At 44.5% G+C, this 23,818-nt stretch overlaps 1 protein-coding gene across 1 annotated transcript; it reads left to right on the top strand.

The window, feature by feature from the left end:
* Window positions 1–518: 518 nt before the first annotated feature.
* mgaa (MAX dimerization protein MGA a) lies at window positions 519–23,237 on the top strand (the record flags this gene model as incomplete). Its single annotated transcript, XM_080523514.1, has 27 exons — window positions 519–1,597; window positions 2,521–3,071; window positions 3,807–4,007; window positions 4,176–4,240; window positions 4,421–4,505; window positions 4,621–4,719; window positions 4,996–5,124; window positions 5,347–5,463; window positions 5,602–6,560; window positions 6,841–7,114; window positions 7,332–7,471; window positions 7,960–8,049; window positions 8,155–8,194; window positions 8,394–8,656; window positions 8,825–9,055; window positions 9,257–9,536; window positions 10,956–11,045; window positions 11,327–11,569; window positions 13,211–14,028; window positions 14,321–14,446; window positions 14,639–14,713; window positions 17,585–17,749; window positions 18,736–18,847; window positions 19,101–19,388; window positions 20,724–20,822; window positions 21,150–21,233; window positions 21,523–23,237. 27 exons carry the CDS (start codon window positions 519–521, stop codon window positions 22,197–22,199), a joined length of 7,380 nt encoding a protein of 2,459 aa, XP_080379640.1. The 3' UTR covers window positions 22,200–23,237.
* Between the last annotated feature and the right edge of the window lie 581 nt (window positions 23,238–23,818).

The following is a 23,818-nucleotide window of genomic DNA, read 5'->3' on the forward strand; positions in this document are numbered from 1 at the left end:
CGTGTCCACATCAGGGATTGGTATCATGAAGCATGAGGGCCACCCTACATAACAACCATTAGCTTCTCTATCAAGTGAGACTTGGTGCAATAACTATAACGGAATGAATTGAGAGTTTGTGAGTTCAGTCCTCGTCTGGGGCGAGCTACTCCACTGAGTTTTAAACGTTTGCTACGCTAGCTGATAATCGAGTAATTACTGTGTAGCTACACATTCATAAAAACACCTTGATGTGAGGGTTTTCTGATAATCCTTACTTTATTATTGTTATGTTGGCAAGTCTAGGTAGTATAGTAGGCAGCAAAATGGACATTGCATAAAGTGATGCTGAAAGTAGAAAGCAGAAGCTTTAACACAATAGATGAAATGGCTTTGGAATGATTGTGCATATAGTCATACAATTTATATCAAACTAAATAAGGCTACTGTATTCTTTCTATTGTTCTAGGATGCTAATTGAGCAGATGGCCAGGCTGATGTGAGGGAGCTCACGCTCTCTTGAAGACTCTGACCTGTTCATGGCCGCCGAGAAGAAGAAGACAGTGATGGTGCTACATGAAGAGGGGGCGGCTGCCCCCACAGCAGCGCCTGTGGCCTCTGCTCCCCCTGCCCTCTTTGTCGTCCTTAAACCAGGTCAAGCCAGCGAGGCAAGCAAAGGTGGACGGGTCAAAGGCAATGAGAAAACATTGGCCGTTGATAAGATTGCTCCAACGATTCCCTCGATCAAGTCTGCAGCCAAGTCCACTAACCAACTAGAGAATCTGCCTCCTGACAAAACCTGCAAAGGCATCAACTTCTCGTTGGACAACAACAACATGTGGAATGAGTTTTTCCGATGTAAAACAGAGATGATGCTAACTAATCAAGGCTGTAGGATGTTCCCATATTGCCGCTTTCGAATCTCTGGGTTGGAGCCCTTCCAGAATTACTCTCTGGTCATGGATATCCAACCAGTGGACAAAAACTGTTACAAGTGGAATGGACAAGATTGGCAAACTAACGGGAAAGCTGAGAAGCATGCGCCAGGGCGGGTCTTCATCCATCCAGAATCGCCTTCGTCTGGCCACTACTGGATGCAGAACCCAGTGTCATTCTATAAGCTGAAACTCACAAACAATACTGCGGACCAGGAGGGAAACGTCATATTGAGCTCATTGCACCGGTACTTACCACGCCTGCATGTGGTTCACTCAGACAAACCTACTCAGGCCATTCAGCTCAGTGGACCCGACGTCATAACGGTCACTTTTCCCCAGACTGAGTTTTTTGCTGTAACGGCGTACCAGAACTCGCGCTTCACTCAGCTCAAAGTTGACTACAACCCTTTCGCAAAAGGGTTTAGAGAGGATGGACCCAGCTCTTGGGCTCTGAAGCTGAAACAGAATTCCTCCAATGACTCAAAGAAAGACGAAGCCAAATCCTCCAAGGAGCTTAATCCTATGAAAAAGAGCCTGAAGTCTTTGATGGCAAAACATAACACTAAAGTAGTGGGTCAAGGATCCCTCAGCACGGCTGTACCAAATGCTACACTTAATGGACCTGATGTCAAGTCATCTGTCTCACCAGCCAATGCCAATTCTACTGAACAGAATTCTTGGTAAGTTCTTTTCAAATCCAGTAACAATGGATCTGCCATCTTTCAGCCCGGATATTGAAGGTTTTTGAATTGGATGAAAATCAGTTGGAAGACAAAAGGTAGACCAACAAAATGCCTAGGTCTCCACAGTTAGGCTAGCCGTTAGTCCAGTATTCCAGATGATCCAACATGCTACATGCTAGTTGTTTTTGCATTATTGCTTTGTGTTTAAAATTTAGGCTAGAATTACAGTTGTTATGGTATCACACTATTTCAGCAATGTCACAACAAGATTCTCTCTTTGATTCTGGTAGACGTTTTCAGATCATAAATGTATAGATGTTATCCACAACAGTTGTGTGTCTTCAGATATTCTATAACTGAATGAATCTATTGTCATATAAACAACTGAATGTTGTCTGTGTAGATCTTTTTCTTTTCACTCTACACCTCAATAGCCACTTTTTGACGGCGGGGCCAGTACGTCCCATGGCTTACTAGGAGCTAGTTAGTGCTCAAAGCCTAGTCGAGCCTAGTAAGCAAGCAGTTTAATTTTGCAGTTAGGCTTCCTAGTCCCGCCCCATATGATATCCACTGTGTTTATATTCTGCAGTTTGTAAGGTGGCAAACTACGGAGACACTAGCCACACATACAATTATCAGTTTTTTAAACTGGTTCTGGGGGTATAGGAGGCTAAAAGGCAGTAAGTCCTGTTGAAGACCCGGGAGTGGTTGTGGAAAAGCAATTGATCTTGGCATGCACAGAGTAAGCCCTGCTGTGGAAAGCCGGCTATTGTTGGCCATAAAGGGCGCCAGGTGGTGCAGATGTAGAATATAAGCATTTGGAAACAATACCAGTCATACGCTGATTCACACACAGAACAAATAATACCTGTTGTTATACTGCAAAACACCTAATAATTAACCTCTTCTCTTTTGAGCAGTAAAACAAGTCCTCCACGGAATTTGTCTGAGCTGATTCGTGAGTCTCATGTGAAACTGAGAAGATGCATCCTAACTGGCGAAGCGGAGAATGTGGATGATGACAGCATGGCAGCCAAAGGGAAAGCAGAGGAACCTGTGAAGGACAACATTGCTCAGCCTGAAGCATTGTCTTCAAAGGATGTTCAAAATGTTGCGGCCCATACCAAAAGGAGACCCATTGAGAGTGACAAGGACCTTAAGACGTCATCTCTGTCCAAGGAACCGGTGAAGACATGCCCCAAGCCGGCAGCGGAAAGTGAAAACAGTCAAAAGGCCTCCCACAGCTCCTCCATGACCTCAGAAACACAAGAAGAAAAATCTGAGGAATCCCCAAAGGAGAAGTCAAAACCACACAAGCGACCTGGACCCGTGCCTTTAAACGCCCTTGCAAAATATCTTCAGCAGTTGAAGGCAAAATCCAGACCTGTTGGGATCAAACCAAAATCTGATCTAGTATTGCCCCTTGCCATGTCATCACCTTCCCCATCACATGTTCCTGGTCCTGAAGATGGTCAAACCTCTGGCCCAGCCACTGATCCAGCAGCTCCTACTGTTGGCTCTTTTGGTGTAGCTGTCAATCCTGCACGCCGACCAGACACCTATCCTGCTCTTCCAACCACAGAACATTTGGTTACAAATACTGATGCTCCATTCCCAGATACTCAATCTTTGGTTCCAGGCACTGACATATCATTACCTGACCCAGTGGTACCTGCTATTGATACTGCTTGTCCAAACACTGACCAGTCGGTTCCAAATTCTGAATGTCCAGTCTCTGCCCCTGAGGCTTCGGTCTCGGCCTTTGACAGATTATTACCAGAACGTCAACCAATGTTACCAATCACTGAACAGTCTTTACTTACCCCAGAACCTTCCCTGTCTCCCCCTACCCCTTTATTACCATTAACTGTCATGTCGGCATCACTCCCTGACCCATTGGTACTGAGCCCTTCCTTGTCTTCACAAGTCAAGGAGCAGGCACCACGTGTGCCTGTTATATTGGACTTCACTGCTGGTCCATCGTTCCCTACACTGTCATCATCACTTAGCTCTGCGACTTTGAAGCCTGCATCACCAATCCCAATAATACCTGCCCCTGTCCCTTTTTTAACAACAGCCTTTACCCCGTTTTTACTCACATCTCATTTTGCCCCATTTTCGATCACCCCTCGCCCTGCCCTATCGTTGTCTCTCTCACAACCTGGTCCTCATACACTTGAGACAGGCTCATCCTCTTCTCCCACAGACCTAGCTGCATCATTCCAAGTCAATGATCAATCATTACCAACTCTCCCTTCTACACCATCTCCACTCTCTATCCCATTGGCATTATCTCCTAGCTTCTCATCATTAGGTGCTGATCCACTGTCACCAACACAGTCACTGTCCGATCTCGTGAACTTTTTTTCAATCAACAATGCGCTAGACCTTGATGAATTTCCAAGCAGTGAGGTGGATCCTGAACTGTTTCCTCCAAGTCTCGAAACATCTAGTGTACAAAGTTCAGGTTCTACTCTGCCAACTCAAGGTAGTAGACCCCAGAAATCTAAGATCAAATCTAGAAAAGGGAAATCATCTAAGACTGATGACGTCCCATTGGTTGATGGCCACATAGACCTCCACATGCATCCCAATCTGGAGAAAGTGGAGGAGCAGCTATTCGTGTCCTTCACCTCCAAGGTAACAGGGAGATAGTGTGGTAGACTTTTGTTCGCAAATTAATGCTGAAAGAGAATTGTGTTATGAACAAGTATCCTAGTAAATACCAGATTTTCCTAAAAAAGCAAATATTTGAATTATTGGCATATAAAAGATGTAGAATGGTGAGTGTCTATAAAGACAATCATATACAAATTACAGGAAGCACTTGAAATCCACCTTGGGGACCCAGCACTTCAAGAGGTGACTGCACAACATCGAATAACCCCAGAAACTACAAAGAGTGGTAAGGAAAATGGCAGATTTGAACAGACATGCTTCTACGCTGGTCTATAATGGAAATATTTGGATGGTCCAATTAAATCTCCTTCCCTACTTGTTTCTCTCTGTTGAAGGTCCAGAAACCCAAGAAGAAATAATAGCTGCTTTTGAGGAGGTCCAAAGGAGGGATCTAAAGTATATGAAACATCGACAGGTCATACACCCTGTGTTGCAAGAAGGTAAAACCAATGACACGACTAGCCCAATGAAAGTACACAGTGATGAAATACAACTTGATTGTAAAACTTATTGGCCTACTATAACCTACTTCCCCACTAGTATGGCCAACATTTTGGCCCTCATTACAGATTTAATCTAATTCAATATATTGGTGATCTATGTTTGATAAGATTACATTTATGCCATTAACCTGTCATGCGAAACTGATAGGTAAAATAATATTTAACAACATTTATTGATTTACTCCCATTGTTTTTTTGTTTTGTTTTTTAAAGTTGGGCTGAAATTGAACTTGCTGGATCCCACTCTGACCATCGACCTGCAGTACTTAGGTGTTCGGTTTCCTCTAACTCCACCATTCCAATCACCAGAAGAGGGCTCCTCAGGACTGGAACTTTCTACAAGTTAGTAGTTCCTGATGGAGCTATGTTTGTTTGTACAGTATAATGGTTGAGAAAATGTTTTTTGGTCACTTGAGATGACAATCAGCAACTTGATGATACAAGATACAAAGCACTTAGAGTACCTGGTGCAAATGAGCTAATCCAATCCATTATTGTTATAAGAGAGTGGTTTCATTCATGTAATGTAAATAGCCGTGGCTAATTGTCATACATTTTTTCCAGGTGGTTCTGTCCCCTTTGTTTCAAGGACAGGAAAAACAACAGACATCACCCAGATAAAAGGCTGGAGAGAGAAGTTTATCCCTGAAGACCCACCACCCTCAACCTCCAAGCCTGAAGGTAAACTTTACCCTATAATCCTGCAAATGGTTTGGACTTGATAAGCTATACAAGTATCCAATACAAGTGAAATGTTCCCATTAAACATACATTTCTCATTGATCATGTTGTCTGAAATGTATCATGTTGTTTTTCCAGCTGGGCCAAGCGCAGACTTTGTGACCAAGAACTTGTCGGCCTTCTGCAGTGACATGCTGGATGAGTACCTGGCCAACGAGGGGAAGCTGATCGATGAGCGCGCCGCCAGTTTCTCCTCCCAGACTGTGATCACTCCTGTGGTTTACGAGCTGCCTATCAAGAGTACTAGTTACGTCCGCACCCTGGACAGTGTGCTTAAGAAACAAACACCTGCATCCGTGTCCACATTCCCCATTGATTTCATCCCACCATCCAAAAGAGCCAAGCTGCCTGCTTTTGGTCCCAAGAAATCTAGAAAATATGAAAAAAGGCGGTCCAAGGATAGCAAAACAGAAACAACAACTGCACCAACACCAGTGCCCGCAGTACAACCAACAGCTGCATCAAAACCAGTGCCCCCAACCACTGCAGTAGCCACTGTGGTTACAACTCCTATTACTCCCAGCACTGAAAAAACTGTCCAAAAAAGACAGAAGAAAAACCCTAAACCCCCACAAACCGAAACCGCTGACCTGTTTTTGTCTGCGCCTACTACAATCCCCAACACTGAAAACATCAAGAAAAAAAAGACCAAAGCGAAGAGCCTCCAAACCCAGAACTTGTCTGTGTCTGAGCCGCTATTGGCCCGCTATTGGCCGCTATTGGCCCCAGTGGTGGATCACACCATCCCTATAGACAGTAGTACTAACAACAAGCTCAAAAGGAAGGGGAAGAAGCTCAGGTCCTCTCGATCCCAGGACTCTGCTTCAGCTGATATGGCTCCTCTGGAATCGGACTCTGAGCTGTTGCCTGCCACTGCCGAACCCCTCCCCACACCTGTGGTAACCAAGGCCCTGGTAACCAAGGCCCTGCTCAAACAGATGGATCTAGAAGATGGGGCGGTCTGGGAGGGCCAACATCGCACCTGCATCTCTAAGGAGAGGGCAGCCATCGCCCTCACATCGCTATTCACCTTATGGGTAAGAGAAGTTACTTCTAGTTCTGTTCATTGTCTTGTCTAGTTGTGGGGTCATGTCTTGGTAGAGGATTGGAAAATAAGTGGGATTGAGATTGGTATTTTGTTATGTATTCAAAGATGAGCTTTTATTTGAACTTTTGGGATGTTCGATAAGATGGACTTATGATCATATAATCATATAGTTTTTTGTACTATATGATTCCACTGCATTTTACACTGAGATATTTTCTGAGAAATGAGCCATAGTAACAAACAGTCATTTGTTCCCTCTGTCTCCTCAGGGCTTTGTGAGTGAGAACCCCACCACTCCCGTTCAGGTAATAAAACGCAGAGCCCCTCCCTGCCTGAACGACTTTTGCCGGCTGGGCTGTGTGTGTTCCAGCCTGAGGAAGGCACGCCGTGTCACCCACTGTGGCAAGCAGGACTGTATCTTCGGCTGCAGTTGCCTCAGGCAGAAAGTGGTCCTGCTCAAGAACTTAGATGGACCAGACTCCAGTACCTCGGAGGAGGGTTCGTCCAAGAAGAAGAGGAAGAGGAGGATGAGGATGGCGTACAGTGAGTGTCCCTTTGTTAAGAGAACTACTGGTCGTACTGGATATAACTTAGTAATAAGGCTCTATATGAATAGCTTTTTAAAAAGATTTCTATACAGGCAACCCACTTTCTGTGACCTAAAATGAATGTGCATGTCACAATATGTATCCTAAGATTGTGATGACTTGATTCATCATTGTTTCTCTGCTTACCTAGTGTTGATTGTTTTTTTCTTTAGCTCTGAAAGAGACAGAAACGGTATCTGAACCTGCCCTGCGTATTAGAACGTTGTGGAAGCAGAAAGATGGTGAACTGGACCCAGAGCCCACGCATATTCCAACGCCGGTCTACCTGCCTTGTCCGAGCTCCACTCAACTGGTGAGGAATGGAAGGGATTTCTCCTGTTAGATTTCCACTCAAATATCTACTGTTGTATGGCCATGGCCACACCAAACTATCAGAAAATGGATACGAATGCGTAGGCATGAAATCACTGTCCGATTTGATCTGTAATTCGGCGGTGACTTTTGAAACAACCTAGCAACTGAACAATGCAACCTAGCAACTCAATACCTTGTTTCTAATTGGCTAAACGGAAGAATATCTGTGTGAAGACTTATTTTGTCTGTAAATAACTTCCAAAACGTTTGACATGGACAGACACAACATCTCTGTTGTTCGTCAACAGATCACTCCCATAGGGAAACCATTGGCTCAATACGTAATTATGGATAGAATATTTAGGTGTGACCAGAGCCAAAAGCTGAGCATGTAATGGCTGTGTAAAGTTGGCATGTCATATCCCAGACTGTCCCAGACAGCATCTCAGACTGTGTCCCAGTTGTCTAATGATTTTATGTGTTCAGGGGAGAGAGAAAGATGAGCGCATGACCTGTGCCAGAGTGAGAGCATTCCAGAACAAGAAAGTGAACCAATCAGACCTCACCAGACAGAAGGTAAGGCCAGTGTTGGTGACCAACATCATAATGAATGTGAAATGAGCGTACTTTTTGACTGGCTTTCCTATGGAATGATGTTCACAATTGACATGTCTATTGCAGGACAATGACGAGCAGTCCAAAGCCACAGAGTCGACACCTGGTGAGTTTGATGGTTTTGCTATTCAGGCATTCGCCACCTACAGTACATAAATACTGAGTCAAACTAGACATCCTCATTGACAACCGTTAATTTCAGAAAAGTCCCATCACAAAGTCTCAACACCAATGATTTCATACTTTCCCAGTATCCTCTAAGAGGCATGGCCTAAGATGCATCTGTCACTGTGGTTTCTCTCTAGGTTTCTTGCCGGACAAGTCTTCCCCTGACCCACAGCCCTCCAAGCGCCTGGAGATTGTGTCGGAGTGTAGATGGAAGAACAGGGCGGACAGGAACTACATCCTGAGAGTGGTGTGTGAGCACATGGCGCAGAACAACCTGGCCAACCCCTTCCGAGTCAGAGGTTACATGATCAAGCCACTCTCACAGGCCATGAGGAGTGACGGGGGAAGCTGCTATTTCCACTACAAAGTCCACATCTCCAAAGCCAAGCCTGGGGAGGAGGTGGCAGGGCAGGAGGAGGGAGGGATGGAAGTCGCAGGGTTGGACAAGGAAGGGGATGAGGAGGAAGGGGATGAGGAGGAAGGGGATGAGGAGGAAGGGGATGAGGAGGCAGGGATGGAGGAGGCAGGGATGGAGGAGGAGGAGGGTGTGGAAGACTGGCAAAAGGAGATTGAGGAAGAGGAGGAAGAGCAGAGTGAGGAGGATAAAGAGGTAGGACAGAGTGAGGAAGAGGTGAAAAGATCAAGGCAAGAGAGGGATGAAGAGAAGAAGACGGAACAGAGGGTTTTCAAGAAGAAAAAGGAGCTTCTGCCCCTGCCCTTCCTAGCAGGGATCTCTGCAGCTGGCATCCTCAAAGCCAGTAAGAAGTGTCAAGACGTTTCTGACCAGGAACTAGTCCAGGTAAGCTTTACTTGTTTTCTGGACCCGGATTAATCCTAGTCCTGGGTATATCCATAGAAAGAACCTTCTAGTTCAGGACGAGGTTTAATCTGTGTCCAGGAAAACAGCCACTAATATTCAGTACCTACAGTACTTCAGTGTGTTTAGCTATGAGGATAATGTATTCACAGCTCTCACAATATGTTCTGTGTATATCTGCAGGTGAATGGCAAGCCATACCCCAGGGCCATGTTACAACTGGGTCAGATGGGTGCCTTGCACCCAGCCAATAGGCTTGCTGCTTACCTCACAGGCAGGTTACGAACAGCCAGTCAGGAGCTCTCTCACCTGGCCTGCTCCAAACCACACCTGCACACCTCAGCTGTGGATGATGATGACGATGTTGGTGGTGATGTTGATTCTGTGGAACAGCCAATCCACTCTTCAGTCACTCCTACTACCAGTGTAGCCACAGCAGCTACTGCTGCCTCCACTCCTACAGGTGAGATTGGTTGACTAACTATTAATGTTATGTTGTGTTGAGGTGCCGTAAGTATACATAGAGTATGCTTATTCCCAATCATTAGGCCACACCCACACCAAACGATCAGAAAACGGATGATTTGATCGTGGAATTTCCGGCGTGACTTTTGAAGCAACCTCGGAACTAAACAATGCAACCTAGAAACTCACAACCTTGTTTCTAATTGGCTAAACGGACAAACGGACTGTGAAAAGTTCAACACCATAAAACCATTTTGTGTATATTTAAAAAAAATAATGCCGACATGGAGAGACCCATGTCATCTCTGTTGTCTGTCAATGGATGACTCCCATAGAGAAAGCATTGGCTCAATCCGTAATTAAAGAATTGTATGAACTGAGGTGGCCGCCGGGGCCTTACACTTGTGGAGGAATACTCCTTTCTCCCTAATTAATTTGGTTGGGTATCGAACTCCAAAATTCAGTGAATGAAGACACGCATAAGTCTAATAACAATGATCAATAATACGTTTTAATACAAGCTTGCAGGACTACAATAGTGTCTGTCTCTGAGATCACCAGAGTGAGTCAGTGGTACAGAGAAAAGAGGGCAGTTCTTATAGGAGACACAGCTTCCTAGACCTTCCATAGTATGTCCAGGCCATGTCTCTTTCTGGGTCTCCCTTCCACTTTCTCAACATTCCAATCCCATGACTTATCGAGACTGGTACTTTCCAATTATCTCACCCCCAGTACCCAACCATACATGCATGTCTCACACCCAACCATACCTGCATGTCTCACCCCCAGTACCCAACCATACCTTCATGTCTCACCCCCAACACCCAACCATACCTGCATGTCTCACCCCCAGCACCCAACCATACCTGCATGTCTCACCCCCAGCACCCAACCATACCTGCATGTCTCACCCCCAGCACCCAACCATACATGCATGTCTCACCCCCAGCACCCAACCATACCTGCATGTCTCACCCCCAGCACCCAACCATACCTGCATGTCTCACCCCCAGTACCCAACCATACCTGCATGTCTCACAGACTAACCTTGATTGTACATACATATTACTCTGCATTGTGTTCTTTAATGTATGCAACTATAGTTATGCAAAATAATTAATAAATGCAATTATAGTTATACAAAATGATAAATGCAATTATAGTACAAAATGATTAATAAGTGGAATTATGTAAAAATATTTGCAAATGTAAAAATATTTGCCTTCTACACACTACATTGTATTACAGTATTTTAGTGTAGTGCCCACCCTTCATATACATATACGCAGAAGGATATCCCCATAATGTTATTCATAACTCATGAATACTCTATGTTTATTCATAACTCATGAATATTCATAACACCATGAATGACACACGGGACACTGAACCTCCTCCTTGATCTGTGCTCCCACAGTGAGTACCCTGGAGAAGGTGTTCAAAGAGTTTGTGGCCGATCAGATTGCCGGCAAACAGCAGACGTTTCGATCCAGCTCCTCCAGCACAGGTAGACTCAGCTCCATAGTCTGCCCGTAGCTGCTTCAGGTCCCAAGTCCCCTTGTGTTCTCTCTCTTCACCTCCTAGCCTATGCTGAGAAGTCATATTTCTGGCAGCCCCATTCATTCAGCCCCACATTCTATGTTGCCCCAGCTCTGGGTTGGTGCTTGCTTTTGCTCTAACCCTTATGAAGGCCATGTTGTTTATATATACTGTATATAATTGTTGCCATGCTTTGTTTTCCAGGTGGAAAAGCACCAACCCCGTTGCCCCAGATATCCCCCCCCCCAGTCAATCTCACCACCAAGCCCCCCATGCTGATGATCCCAGTCCCAGGGACGAGCACCGCAGTGGGGATGCCCTGCCTGCCCTCCCAGCCCCTGGCCCCCCTCACCCCCGGCCAGAGGATGGTGCTGCAGCCAGTCCCCACCACGACCGGGCACACCCTGTACCGTAACCCCAGCGGTCAACTCATCCAGCTGGTCCCCCTCAGCCAGCTGCGGGCCCTCAACCCCAACCTGGTGGTGACCAAAGGTGAGTGACGGTAGATAATGGTGGTGATATAATGTTAAGAGATGTCGTATCTCATTAAACCACACAGTTAACTCAAGTCAGTTCAAGGCCAACAAACTGGTAAATTAAGCTTTTGCTCGTGAGACTAGGGTGGGGGTGTGCCCCTCTCTGGGATCCGCTTTTGGCTTGTGAGCGCTCGTTTTAGAAGTAGTGGCTGAAAATACACAAAATATTCTGTAGCATCTGAACATTCGAGATCGTTCAGATAGACAGGGTTCCCACGGGTCCTTGAAATCCTTGAAAGTTTTTGAATTTGAGAGAAAAAAAATCAAGGTTTTAAAAGTTTTTGAAAATAGACATGGGTCATTGAAAGTGCTTGAATTCCCCTCTCTCTCTCTCTCTCTCTCTCTCTCTCTCTCTCTCTCTCTCTCTCTCTAATTTAAAAAAATATATATATTCAAAAATCTAAATAAGTCTCTGTATTGCTTAACCAAATATTTCACAATATATTGTTTTGCTGTGCTGTGGTAGAGAAGGCAAGAGACCATCTAGAGTTCACACATTCAAGCCTCTCTTTTTAATTGCTGTCTGTGAGCGGATAGTTCCTATTACCGTATGTTCCGGACTATAAGTCACACTTTTTTTCATAGTTTGGCTGGTCCTGCGACTTATACATCAAAATATATATATAATTTCATACTGACTGATATGAACCAAGGAGTAAACATTACCGTCTACAGCCGCAAGAGGGCGCTCTGGGCTTGTGACAACTATATGCTGCTCTTGTACCACTGAAGAAATTATCTGAAACATTAACGGGAGCTTGGTGAACTTGCTTACCGGTAACTTGCTTTTGGACCCGCTAGCTTGTTATGTTAATTTAGCCTATTCAGCCTCCCAGGTATGTTCTTTACGCTATTGTGTAGCTGAATAACTGTTAATGTGTTACGTTAACATACCAGACACCTATTCAGCATGTTGTTCTGTGTGCTATTGTATAGTTGAATAACTGTTAATGTGTTACCTTAACATACCGGACACCTATTCAGCCTGTTGTTCTGTGTGCTATTGTGTAGTTGAATAGTGCGACTTATATATGTTTTTTTCCTCTTCATGACGCATTTTTTGACTGATGCGACTTATACTCCGGAGTGACTTATAGTCTGGAAAATACGGTATATAAATTCTCATCTAGGTCTGTCTCAAACTATGCCGTGTTGGGTCCTTGAATTTGAGGGAATTGAGTCTTGAAAGGGGCTTGAATCTGATGTTTCAGAAGGTGTGGAAACCCTGGATAAAAATGTACAGTGGAGATATGACTGGGGGACAGAAGGAACGGTCAGCTCAGCTCTATACGTCTGTGTCAGCTGAGCTTTCTCAAATTCTTCCCCTTCACTCTGAAGTGGGAAATTAACACAGCCCTCTCAACACACACACACACACATTTGAATACTTTATATTTGCGTTCGCAGTAAAGCATTACATCAAAGAACCCAAAATATAGCAACGTTCATACAGATAATCATGGATGAAAGTAGCGCCGTCTTCGCCACACGGCTAAGCTTCTCACAACAGCTGATACATGCACATGCACTGGTTTTATGTAACGATACACAATATTCAAGTGATTATAACATGAAATGTAATCTTCTGTCTTTCCAGGTGGAACAATCACCTTAACCTCTCCTCTCTGCACTGCACCGGGACCCTCCACCATCACCGTCCCCGGTGACCCTGCCCCTCACACCACCCCCCTGCCAAGGACCAAGACCTATGTCATCAACAGCCTGGCGCCCACCTTCCGCCCTCTCACACCAGGAACGGCCCCCACCCTCAGCCGGGGGTTTCTAGGCGAGAAGGGGATGTGCTCTGTGAGGTTTGTCCCTTCCGCTGGCGGCAGGAATAGACACACCACCGTCGTCACCACCACCGCGTCCCCCCAATGGTCGACACAGGGCCCCTCCAAGGTCGTGTTGGCGCCTGGGTCCTTTATCCCGCTGCACAAAACCCTGGACCCGGCCCCTCCTCAGCACCAGGGGGTAGACACAGGAGTCGAAGCTGTTTGTGTCTCCACCGAAGGTTCTAGTGTCGACACCGACCCCAAGGCAGCCACGTGTCCCTCTGACTTGAACATACTTACCTATGACCAGGCTTTTTTCAGTGCCTCAGCCTTGTCCATACCCTCAGGTACCCAGACATCCCTCTGCCTTACCCAGAACACTAAGGCTCCCCTGGGTGTAGCATCTAACCCTGATGTGACGGATCTGGATCTGGATCTGGTCTGTCTGGGCGAGGCCCACGGAGTCCGGAGGGCGAGGCACCGGGGACGGTCAGTGGCGAGGGCCTCGCAGAAGGAGGTGGACGTGGTGGACCTGCTGGACGACACGGAGGAGGAGGAGGAGACCACAGACAACTCGTCTGACGAGACCGAAGAGGAGGAGAGGGAGGATGTTGGACAGCATATTGTCAAAACTCTCGTTGTAAGAACTCAACTTTGTACACATTGTCCTCTTCTGTTTCACACAGACATTAGTAGAGAGGCCATAGTTGGTTTGGCTGTTTTTGAATATATTATGAATTGTTATTATTATTATTATTATCAAAGGTAAACCATGTTCTTGGGAGGTTTGGTAAGAATCCCTTTATGCTGCACTTCACGTATGTCAGTGCTATTTTGCCTCTCAATATTCTATGCTATATGCTATCTAATATTGTTATATTGTAAATTGTCAACTTTGACAGTGATAGTGTATTCCTCTCTTTTTCATGTAGAAGCAACACCTCCACAACGTGCATGAGAAGGATCGCCGCGGGCAGATCAGACAGTGTTTCCTGCGTCTGCAGAACGTGCTGGAGCTGGACCACCCTAGAACGAGCAAGCAGTACATCCTCAGTGAGGTGAGAAACACCTTCCGTTGAACTGTTCTTCCATTGTGAACCCACCCACTATCTGCTCTGTACTGTGTAAGAACGGATTGAAGTGCCGTTTCGAGTGTTATAAAGTTAATGTGATATGGTCTTTGGTTCCCAGGCTACTTGCAAGAAAGTGGGAAAACATGTATTTAATAACGATGATCTGATGTTCATCAGGCTAAAGAGGAGATCGAGGTGCTCACTGAGAAACAGAGTGAACTGAAGAAGGAGCAGAAATCTCTGGCCAAGAAGGTAGCAGCTAAAATCAAGTTAATCTCCCGGGCGTCAGGTAATGGACTCTCCATGTTCTTTGCTTTTACTTTCTTATATTCATTAGACATAGACCGATGAGCCAGAAATGAGTCTTGAGAAACATGAGTCACCATTTCATCATGGTTCAATATTTTAGTCACTCTGTTGAAGTCTCCTTCTATGCAGGGTTCCCGCGCTGGTCTTAAAAAGCCTTAAAGTCTAAAACCCAGCAATGTGATTTATAAGGCCTAAAAAGGTCGTACATTTCAGTTATTAGGTCTAAAAACGGAGGTGCTAGGTATAAAAAATTACATTAGCTTCTGCGTTTCCCCTACCCAACGGAACCACCCGCCTCCCCAAGAAAGAGGAATTATTACAGACGTAAATACCAAACATCTGACAAGCAGGCTAAAATATCAGCTTTTTTTAAACACACCCAACCCGAATCTGGCGAGTGGCAAGCCCATGGGCTCGTTGGTAACATTAGTCCGTCAGTAGTCTCGCATAGCCAGACCTATCTCCACACTTTGTTTCGCACTGTGCCGCGCTGGAGAATAATACAAGATTGTGCGCGAGTGTGTGCGCACGACGCGAGAGAGTTTTTGCCAGGTGAGATGTCTGCAGATGAAAAGTAAGCAAGTTGGAACGTTAGCAAATATAATTGCTGAGTGTTCTGACAGAGAAAGTTGGTTAAAATTGGTCGTTATTATTGTGACTAGAAAGTGTCTGACTAATAGTACCATGGTGTAAATAGTGTCAAAGAACTAGCAAGCTAGCTAGCTAGCTCAGAGGTGATGAGATGAGCTAGTCTGCTTGCACACTTGCCAGCTAAAGAGCTAACTGGATGCACTTTATTATTTTACTTAAAGTAGACATACAATCTTTCTTATTCTGCTAGAATTGGGCTTTATGGTAATACCATAATGGCATATTTACAGTACATGGACAGTGGATTGAAGCATTGGAAATGTCTGTTTTTTATAGTTGGACATGATTTTTTTTCAGGTGAGAGTAATGTCAAAATGACATTATCTGACTGCATTGCCCACAGCAATCCAATATTCAATTATAATTATGTTATAAATTGATATGGATCAATTTATACCTTTTATTAGATTATAAATACTCTCATTGTTATGTTTGCCTTTTGGTTTACAGCAGAAGAGGGAGAGAGGAGGATAGAGAGGGAGAGAAGGAGAGAGAGCAGGATGGTGTCGGCACACCAGAGAGAGAGACAGCAAGAACCAGGTGAGAAAGTGGACAGGTAGTCAAGACCACATAAGTAAGTAGCCTTGAGAACCGATGGTTCTCGAGCCTAATGGCCCATAGGGCAGGAGGAGCCTGTCTCCTGTTTCAGTAGCGTGAGGCGGCTTAATGTACAAGTACACCCCCTGGACATGACGCTGGTATGTCGCAGGGTCTTACCCCCTGGGGGGGGGGGGGGGATCCATGCCACGGTCCATGCCACCCCCCCAAGGCAGCAAACTTAGGGGAAACACTGAGCTTGTTCTGCAAGGAAATCAGTCTGACCACATCTATTTACGCGGAAATGAAAATTTACTTTTGAGTAATTATGGGACTTGTTTATTTTATATAAATTATCCGTCAGACTTTTTTGTCTGTATGGCAGTGAAATCCCTAATTTCATCACCTTGAGGATGACAAAAAGCTATCATATGGTGTCGCGAATCGGTCTAAAATTCTATTCAGAGGTCTAAAAAAGGTCTAAAAAGGTCTTACATTTGACAAGTTGAAACTTGTAGGAACCCTGTCTATGTGACCAGGCATGCGACCTGGGAACTGTGGAAAGACTTTCTCTCAAAGGACAATAAACATATTTATACCTTTTATTATTTATTATAATGTTATATATTTATTTTATTGAACCTTTACTTATCCAGGTTAGTCTCACTGAGATAAAATCGAGTTTTCAAAAGAGGCCTGGGCCAAGACAGCAGAACGATAACACCCAAACGATACCACGCATGCATACATCACAAAACAAATCACACACACAGACACACTTACATTACAAACAAGTTACAATCCTAACACACTAAAAACAAATTAGACATAGACACACCATAAAAATGTTTGGCGATATAGACACATGCAACTCTTACATAAGCAATACATTAATCAGACGTCCTTTAACTGGCCTGTTTTCTCTCCAGGACTGACTCCAGACCAGATCGCCCAGAACATCAACTACGTCTGTTCAACGCAGAAGAGGAGGGAGGCACGGAGCAAGGTGAACCGTGGGAGTCAAGCCTCCTCATCAGCCTCCAGGCAGACTCGACCCCCCCGTCCCGGACCCCAGCTCCCCCAGCCACAGAGGGGCACAGAGGGGCTTCGGAATGACATCACCATGGGCGGTGCAGCAGAGAGGTCCTCACCGGCCCCAGAAGCTGTGGTGAACCTGGACGACACAGAGGAGGACACAGACGACTCATCTGACGACGACGATGCTCCTGATGTAGATGATGTCATCAGCATCCTGGGTGTAAGAATACAACATCAACCAACCATGATGTTTATAAAGCTTCTCTTATTCTTTTTCTTCTTTTTCTTTTTTACAATATATTTATTGATTTTCAGTTTGCAAATCACATCAAATTGTACATTGAATAACAATCTAAAACATGGCAAACATTATTCACCCTGTTCATCCTCCCACCACCCTATCCCTAACAATTGAATACAGACATAAACTGAATTTAAATAGTCTAAATTAACTAAACAGAATTCACTTATTCTTTAATTTTGTGCGAGTGTGTGTGTGTGGAGGGGGGGTTCTTCAGTATGTCTTGAAAGTGTTCCACCAACATTATTGTCTTAGACTTCTCGACCTTTTTGCCATGTGTTTTTCAGGAGGAGACTGATAGTTCGGAGGAAGAGAAGGATGAGGGGATGGAGGACACTGTGGACATTGAGACCGTAGACGATGAAGACACCATGAACAATGCTATGGGCATGAACCTCTCTACATCATCTGCGGACAGACGCTCTCCACCCAAATCAAAGTTATTTGTTTTGGTATGTTTTCCCTGCATACTTCATTGCTTGCGTGCTTGCTGTTTTCTGAAGGAAAAACCCTTTATGGTGTTCAAGTATTGTCATTTAGCAGAGTCTTCCAGTGGTTAGTGTCTACACAGGTCTCCCTTGTGATTGAGATGGTTAAATACAAATGTGTTTATTTATTGGAAGGATCCCCATTAGCTATACCCATAGGCATGAGCTACTTTTAGTGGGGTCCACATTTAAAACATACATTACAAATAACATTTAACTTATAAAACATACTTAAATTACAAATATCAAAGATTAAAATATATCATACATCATACAATTTTACATTTGGCATAATATAAAACACTTATATATCTAGTTGGAGTCCACATTTAAAACATACATTACAAGTAACATTTAACATATAAAACATACTTTAAATTACAAATATCAAACATTAAAATATATCATACATTATACAATTTTACATTTGGCATAATATAAAACACTTAAATCTCTAGTTACATAAAAATAGAACAAGTTACAACCATGTTAGAGAGGACTACACATTTCCATCTACGGTGCGTCACCATCTAGTGTCACAAGTTTGCTGTACCCAGGTGTTACAAATGAAAATAATGACCTGCCGTATGGACATGTAAGTATCTTCTCCTGTTCTCCTCAGAGGGCTGCGAGGGCGAGAGAACAACGGGCAGAGCTTACGGAGCGCTTCAACACGCTAAGAGAGACACTCTCTCCAACACAGAGTCCAACACATACAGACAGGCAACTCCTCAGTCAGGTACGACTCACACTCACTCACTCACTGTCTGACAAGAAACAGAGTGTACTCCTTCTGTTAATGTAGCCAGTGTGGAATGCAGGGTATTCTAGCAGGGAAATGCATTGCATTTGTTCTTTGAATGTAAACCAGTTAGAATAACGTATTAGCTTTTTAGTTGAAATGTCCCCTGTATGAATACAAGGCATCCTCTCTTATTTGCATATCGCAGGCAAAAGAAGAGATCAGTGAACTGTCAGACAAATGTGTTCAACTGGAGAAGCTGAAGACATCTCTTGGCCAACAGAGAGCAGCCCACATCAAGAAGATTGCTCAGACGTCAGGTAATGGGCCTGCGCACTGCGTCACCCCTGTAGGAACATGGTAACCATGGTAACCATGGCATCAGGGGATGCAATAAAGGCAACATCCAGACTGGACTGAACTCACACAATATTGAAACAAAATAAAAACAGAAGGGGAAAAATTGATAGTCCTCTCAGTACCATTTTGTATAAATCTATGTAAACATTCTGTATCTTAAAATAAATAAAATCATACAGCAATAACTCTATCAATAACCCGTCTCCCTCTCAGGAAAGAGTGAGGAGGGGATCCTCAGGAAGCTTGAGGACATCTGTGTCAGACAGAAGAAAATGGAGGAACAGGGGAACATGGAAGCCCCCCCCCCCTCCTCCTCCTCCTCCGTCTCCCGTAGAAAAACCGACCCGGCCCTCCGGAGAGCTCAGCAGGCTGGGCCCAAGCCTGGCTCCCAGGCCTCTGGTTCTGACCCACAGACCAAGGCCACAACAGTCCTCCAGGATAGGCCCAGGACCCACCCCAACATCCTGTCTCGCAGGAAACCCCCACCCTCATCCCCTGCAGGTTAGACTCCTCTGCTGTTACTACTGCACCTGCAGTGATTCCCGCAGAAATGAACGACTCGGGGCGCGCGGGTGCCCCCGTGAAAAATGTTGAGATTTGTTTTTCTCAATTCCTGCATTCTAGTGAATTTTCATAGTAACACTGCACTTCAGACAACCTACAACTGGTGATGGTGTCTAGGTCTTTAAGTGTTAAACAGCTGAGAGCAGTCACTGCTGTTTTTTGTGGTCTTTCACACACACATCTTACCAAGTGTGTATGAACATCCTCACAAACCAACAAAGAACATTTCTATATCAAATTTAAGACAGAAAACTCCACACTGGTATCTGATCGTCAATCACCGGATAATTTTAACTACTATATACAAACTGGTGAATGAAATGAGCAACAAACTTAATGGTTGCACAGACGGCACAGCCTGTTTGAGCAGTGGATCAAGTTTCTTTTACTCACTGAGCACAAATTATACTTTGGGGGGAGCCATTATACTTTGGGGGCCCCCAAAAGTATTAACATGCTGTGGGAATCACTGACCTGATAGGGATGGTTGACTTCAACGCGTCTTTATTGCCCCCCAGGGCCCAGTGTTACAAAGATCAGAATGATCCAGTTTAGTTTTTGTGATGCAGGATCAGATCGATCTGGCAGATTCTTTTTGTGGAAATTGGCCACCTCGATCTGATCCTGGAGGGCAAAAAAGAATCTCTGAATCTAGATGAAGAATGGATCCAGGTGAAGTTTTGAAATACTAGTAATTAATTAAACTACTAATTAAAAAAATAAAAAGTATACTAGTCAGTCATCCAGGTATAGAAAGAAAGAGCTGGTTTTCCTGATTTGAGATGAATCGCCTAATCCTCGTGTCTTCGACATAGTTAATTGACCCAGGAGTCTAGGACTTAACTCCACTAGTGGAGGCAGAAATCAGAGGACAGGGCTCATTGTAATGCGTTCCATTTATTACAATGAGCCCGTCCTCTGATTTCTGCCTCCACTGAACAAGACCATAGTCGTGTGTTTAGACGCTGAGATACATTAAGATATATTTATATATTTTTTTGATTTATTTGTTCAAGGGGGACACAGTACATTAATGAACACTTAAATGGAATGTGCACATATCATCAGTGTAAATGTACCCAATTATAGCCATAGGCAAATTTCCGTTGGTGGTCCCCCTGCCAGAAGTAACAGGACTACATTTCCTAATGGAAAAAATCTGGTTTATGGGGTAAAATAAACACATCATGTAGATACAGTCATGATTAAAATTGTTGGTTATTGTTTTTTTTCCCCCATTCCCAGTAACTGATTCCCCGTTGTTCCATACAGCCGTGCTCCCTACGACCATCATCCCTTCCCAGATGCTGACGCTGGTGGGGTCCGTGGTGAGCCTCACCGGCCTGGGCCTGCAGCCCTCCTACACGCCAGGTAGGCTGGGGCGGAGCCGGGGACATCAGAGCCCACAGGGGTGGAACATGAGGAGATCAATTGGGAATTCTGTTTTGTAACAACACTCCCAGACTCTAAAACCCACTATTGTATTCCATTTGCATGCTCTGGAACATGGAAGTATGCTATGTGGTATACAACTGTGAAGTTAAATGATTTTGATAAGATATTCAGTAGTGTTTTAAGAGGAAGAGGCAGTGGTTTTACAGGGATTCCCAGAGGGCTGTAATTCTGTAATTCTTCACTCAATTTTTGTTTTCGAAATATTTCTTTTGAATCTTTCTCCTGATTGTTGTTCATTTTCAGGTCTTGCTTCCATCGCCATCAACCTCCCCTCCGTGTCCCAGGCTGTTCAAGTCAACAGTCCTTCCCTCTCCCTCTCCGATCCTGGTAAGATCTTCGGCAGTACAACTGTAGGCCTACACACTAACTAACACACCACTAACTCAGCAGGTAACTTGACAGATGTGTTTGCCTTTCGGAGGAAAAAGGAGCATATTTTTAGTGTGACGGAATTTGCTTAATAATTGCCTTGACTGGATTATGAATTAGACAATAATAAATTAATTCGCTTTTTTTCCCCCAGCTCCTAACATACCCACTGTGCTGTCACTGGTAGAAGCACCACAACCCCCAGCTGAGCCCCAGACCTCTGGACCCCCTCTCCCTGCTCCGCCAGGCCTGGGGAAGGGGTCCCTCGCCACCCCAGGACAAGGAGCTGGGGCTGGGCTGGAAGACGGGGAGGTCCCTCTGGGGGAGCCACTGGGTAATTCTCCAGACTGTGAGGACGGCGATGACAATGATACGGATGACAACTCCAGCCAGGAGGGAGAGAACGAGGACAAGGAAGACGAGAGCCTGTCTTCTCTCCTGAACGAGATTGACTTCCTGAACCAGCTGACGGGGGAGACAGGGGGGGAGACAGGGGAGAGAGAGATGGAGGCTACCGCCGAGACCGGAGACGGGGACGACGAGCGTTCTCTCAGCCCCCTGTACCTGAAGCTGGACGAGGACCTGGGTGAGACCAGTGAGAAGAGCCAGGCAGAGGCCTCCACACACCTCCAGCAGCAGCAGCAGCAGACGCTGGACTCCCAGGGCATCTCTGGCTCCGACCTGCAGCCTGCAGAAACAGGATCCACCTCTCCTCCAGCTGTCAACGGACACAGCCTACAGACCCCACAATGCACCGGGAAAGGTGCCGTCCCGCCTCCTCTGTTGCAGATGAAAGTCGGAGGCGTGGCCAAGACGGTGGACTTCTCCCCCAGTGAGGGGCCACAGGAGAAGGAGGGGGGGGTGGTCTGGCGACCCATGCCCAGACTAGCTCCCCTAGGGTTGAAAAATAACCCTCAGACTTAATGCAACTGACGCGGTTTGACATGCCATAAAACAAACTCGAATTGAGAATTGAAGACCGCCTAGGCTTTAGCTCGACAAGCTAACAAGCACACGGGTGGGTTCGAACCCAGTCTGTCATATAAGCACTAAAGGCCTTGGTGAATATAGCCGTGTCCTCAAGACTCTAGCGTGTGGTTGACGGTATAACAACAACAATATAGACATTGACCATACATCTATGTCGGTGTGAAACATGTTTTGTTTTTTTCTTCTTTTGTTTTTTTATGTCTTGACTGCACACACACCTGTTTTGTCTTGTTTTATAAGTGGCATTACCCTAAGGTGCCTAACTGAGATCCCAAAGATGTATGTATATATTGACTTGAGCTATGTGTGTAGAGACTGACATCCACAGTATTTGGTTAGCAGTGCTTTCTACTTTTCCTGATCAGTTACTTTTTCTTCCCCTTATTGTTGAAGAGGAGATGGGGATGACTGGCATACTAAGCTACCTGGGTACTATGTACATGCATGTAAGGGTGTCCAACAATGTTCTGCCTTGTAGAGTGTATGATGAGGTCTATTAGAGCAGGACAATCTGCAGACAGACAGTTTGTGTTATAATAGTACTGCACCGTTTGATGTTGGACTGTTTCAGAGGTGTTTACTCCATATTGGAGTGGGGGGGAGCTCTAATGTCTTCATGTTTATATAAGAAACTAGATCCGTGTGAATTTAGAGTTCAGGAACATTTCAGCAGATTTTCCCTACAGCATGTTGGGTTGTTACACTAACTGACTGAATTCACGAAGCGGATCATTTCATAGGAAACTCTCTTAATTGGTCTCTGTAGGCTGGACAGTTGGTTGAACCTGCCGTGCTAGTGACCTTTACCTGAGCACCTTTACCTGTTCACTGATGTGTGTCCTGATCAGGACCAGACAGTTACGGTCACAGGAATAGGAATACTGTATGTATTAAACACTTTTGGTGGGTGAAAACAAAAGAGTTGTTGTAATATTGTTTTGTATTTGTATTATGCGCTGCTAGAGGTTACTCAACATAATACGTAATGTTATTAGAAACTGAATCAATCAAGTAAATGAAAACAAAAAAAAGGGTATTTCTTTTTGTGTAACAGCATTTCTTATAATGGGCCATGTGTATATAACTAATCTTTCTGTTTGTAAGATGATGATTGGGTTTTTGGAAAGTTGAGCCGTTTTCTGCCAGTTTTTTAAAAGATATTCAGTACTTTTTTATATGGTGTCCATAACAGTTATCTTTAGAGTGTTATCAAAAAAAACGTAAAATAAAATATCATAATGAATGTTGAGTGTACATTTCTGAAACATTAGATTCAACTTTGTCATCGCAGAGTACAAGTACTATACAACGAAATGCAGCTTAGTATCCAACCAAAAGTGCAAATAGTGATATAAGATAAAACAAGAATGATAGTAATAGGTAACTATGCAATACACAGTATATGCAGTGGTATTGTAAACATCTGTTTTGTTTAGAGATGTATACAGTTATGAGCTTTGTACAGTTAGGTAGCTTTTACACTGTGGTAGTTTATGTACTGTATCTAATGTGTATAGATAGTATAAAAGAAGCTATATCAAGAGACATTATTA

Source organism: Nansenia antarctica (genome assembly GCF_963989245.1).
Source record: "Nansenia antarctica genome assembly, chromosome: 1".
NCBI lineage: Eukaryota > Metazoa > Chordata > Actinopteri > Argentiniformes > Microstomatidae > Nansenia > Nansenia antarctica.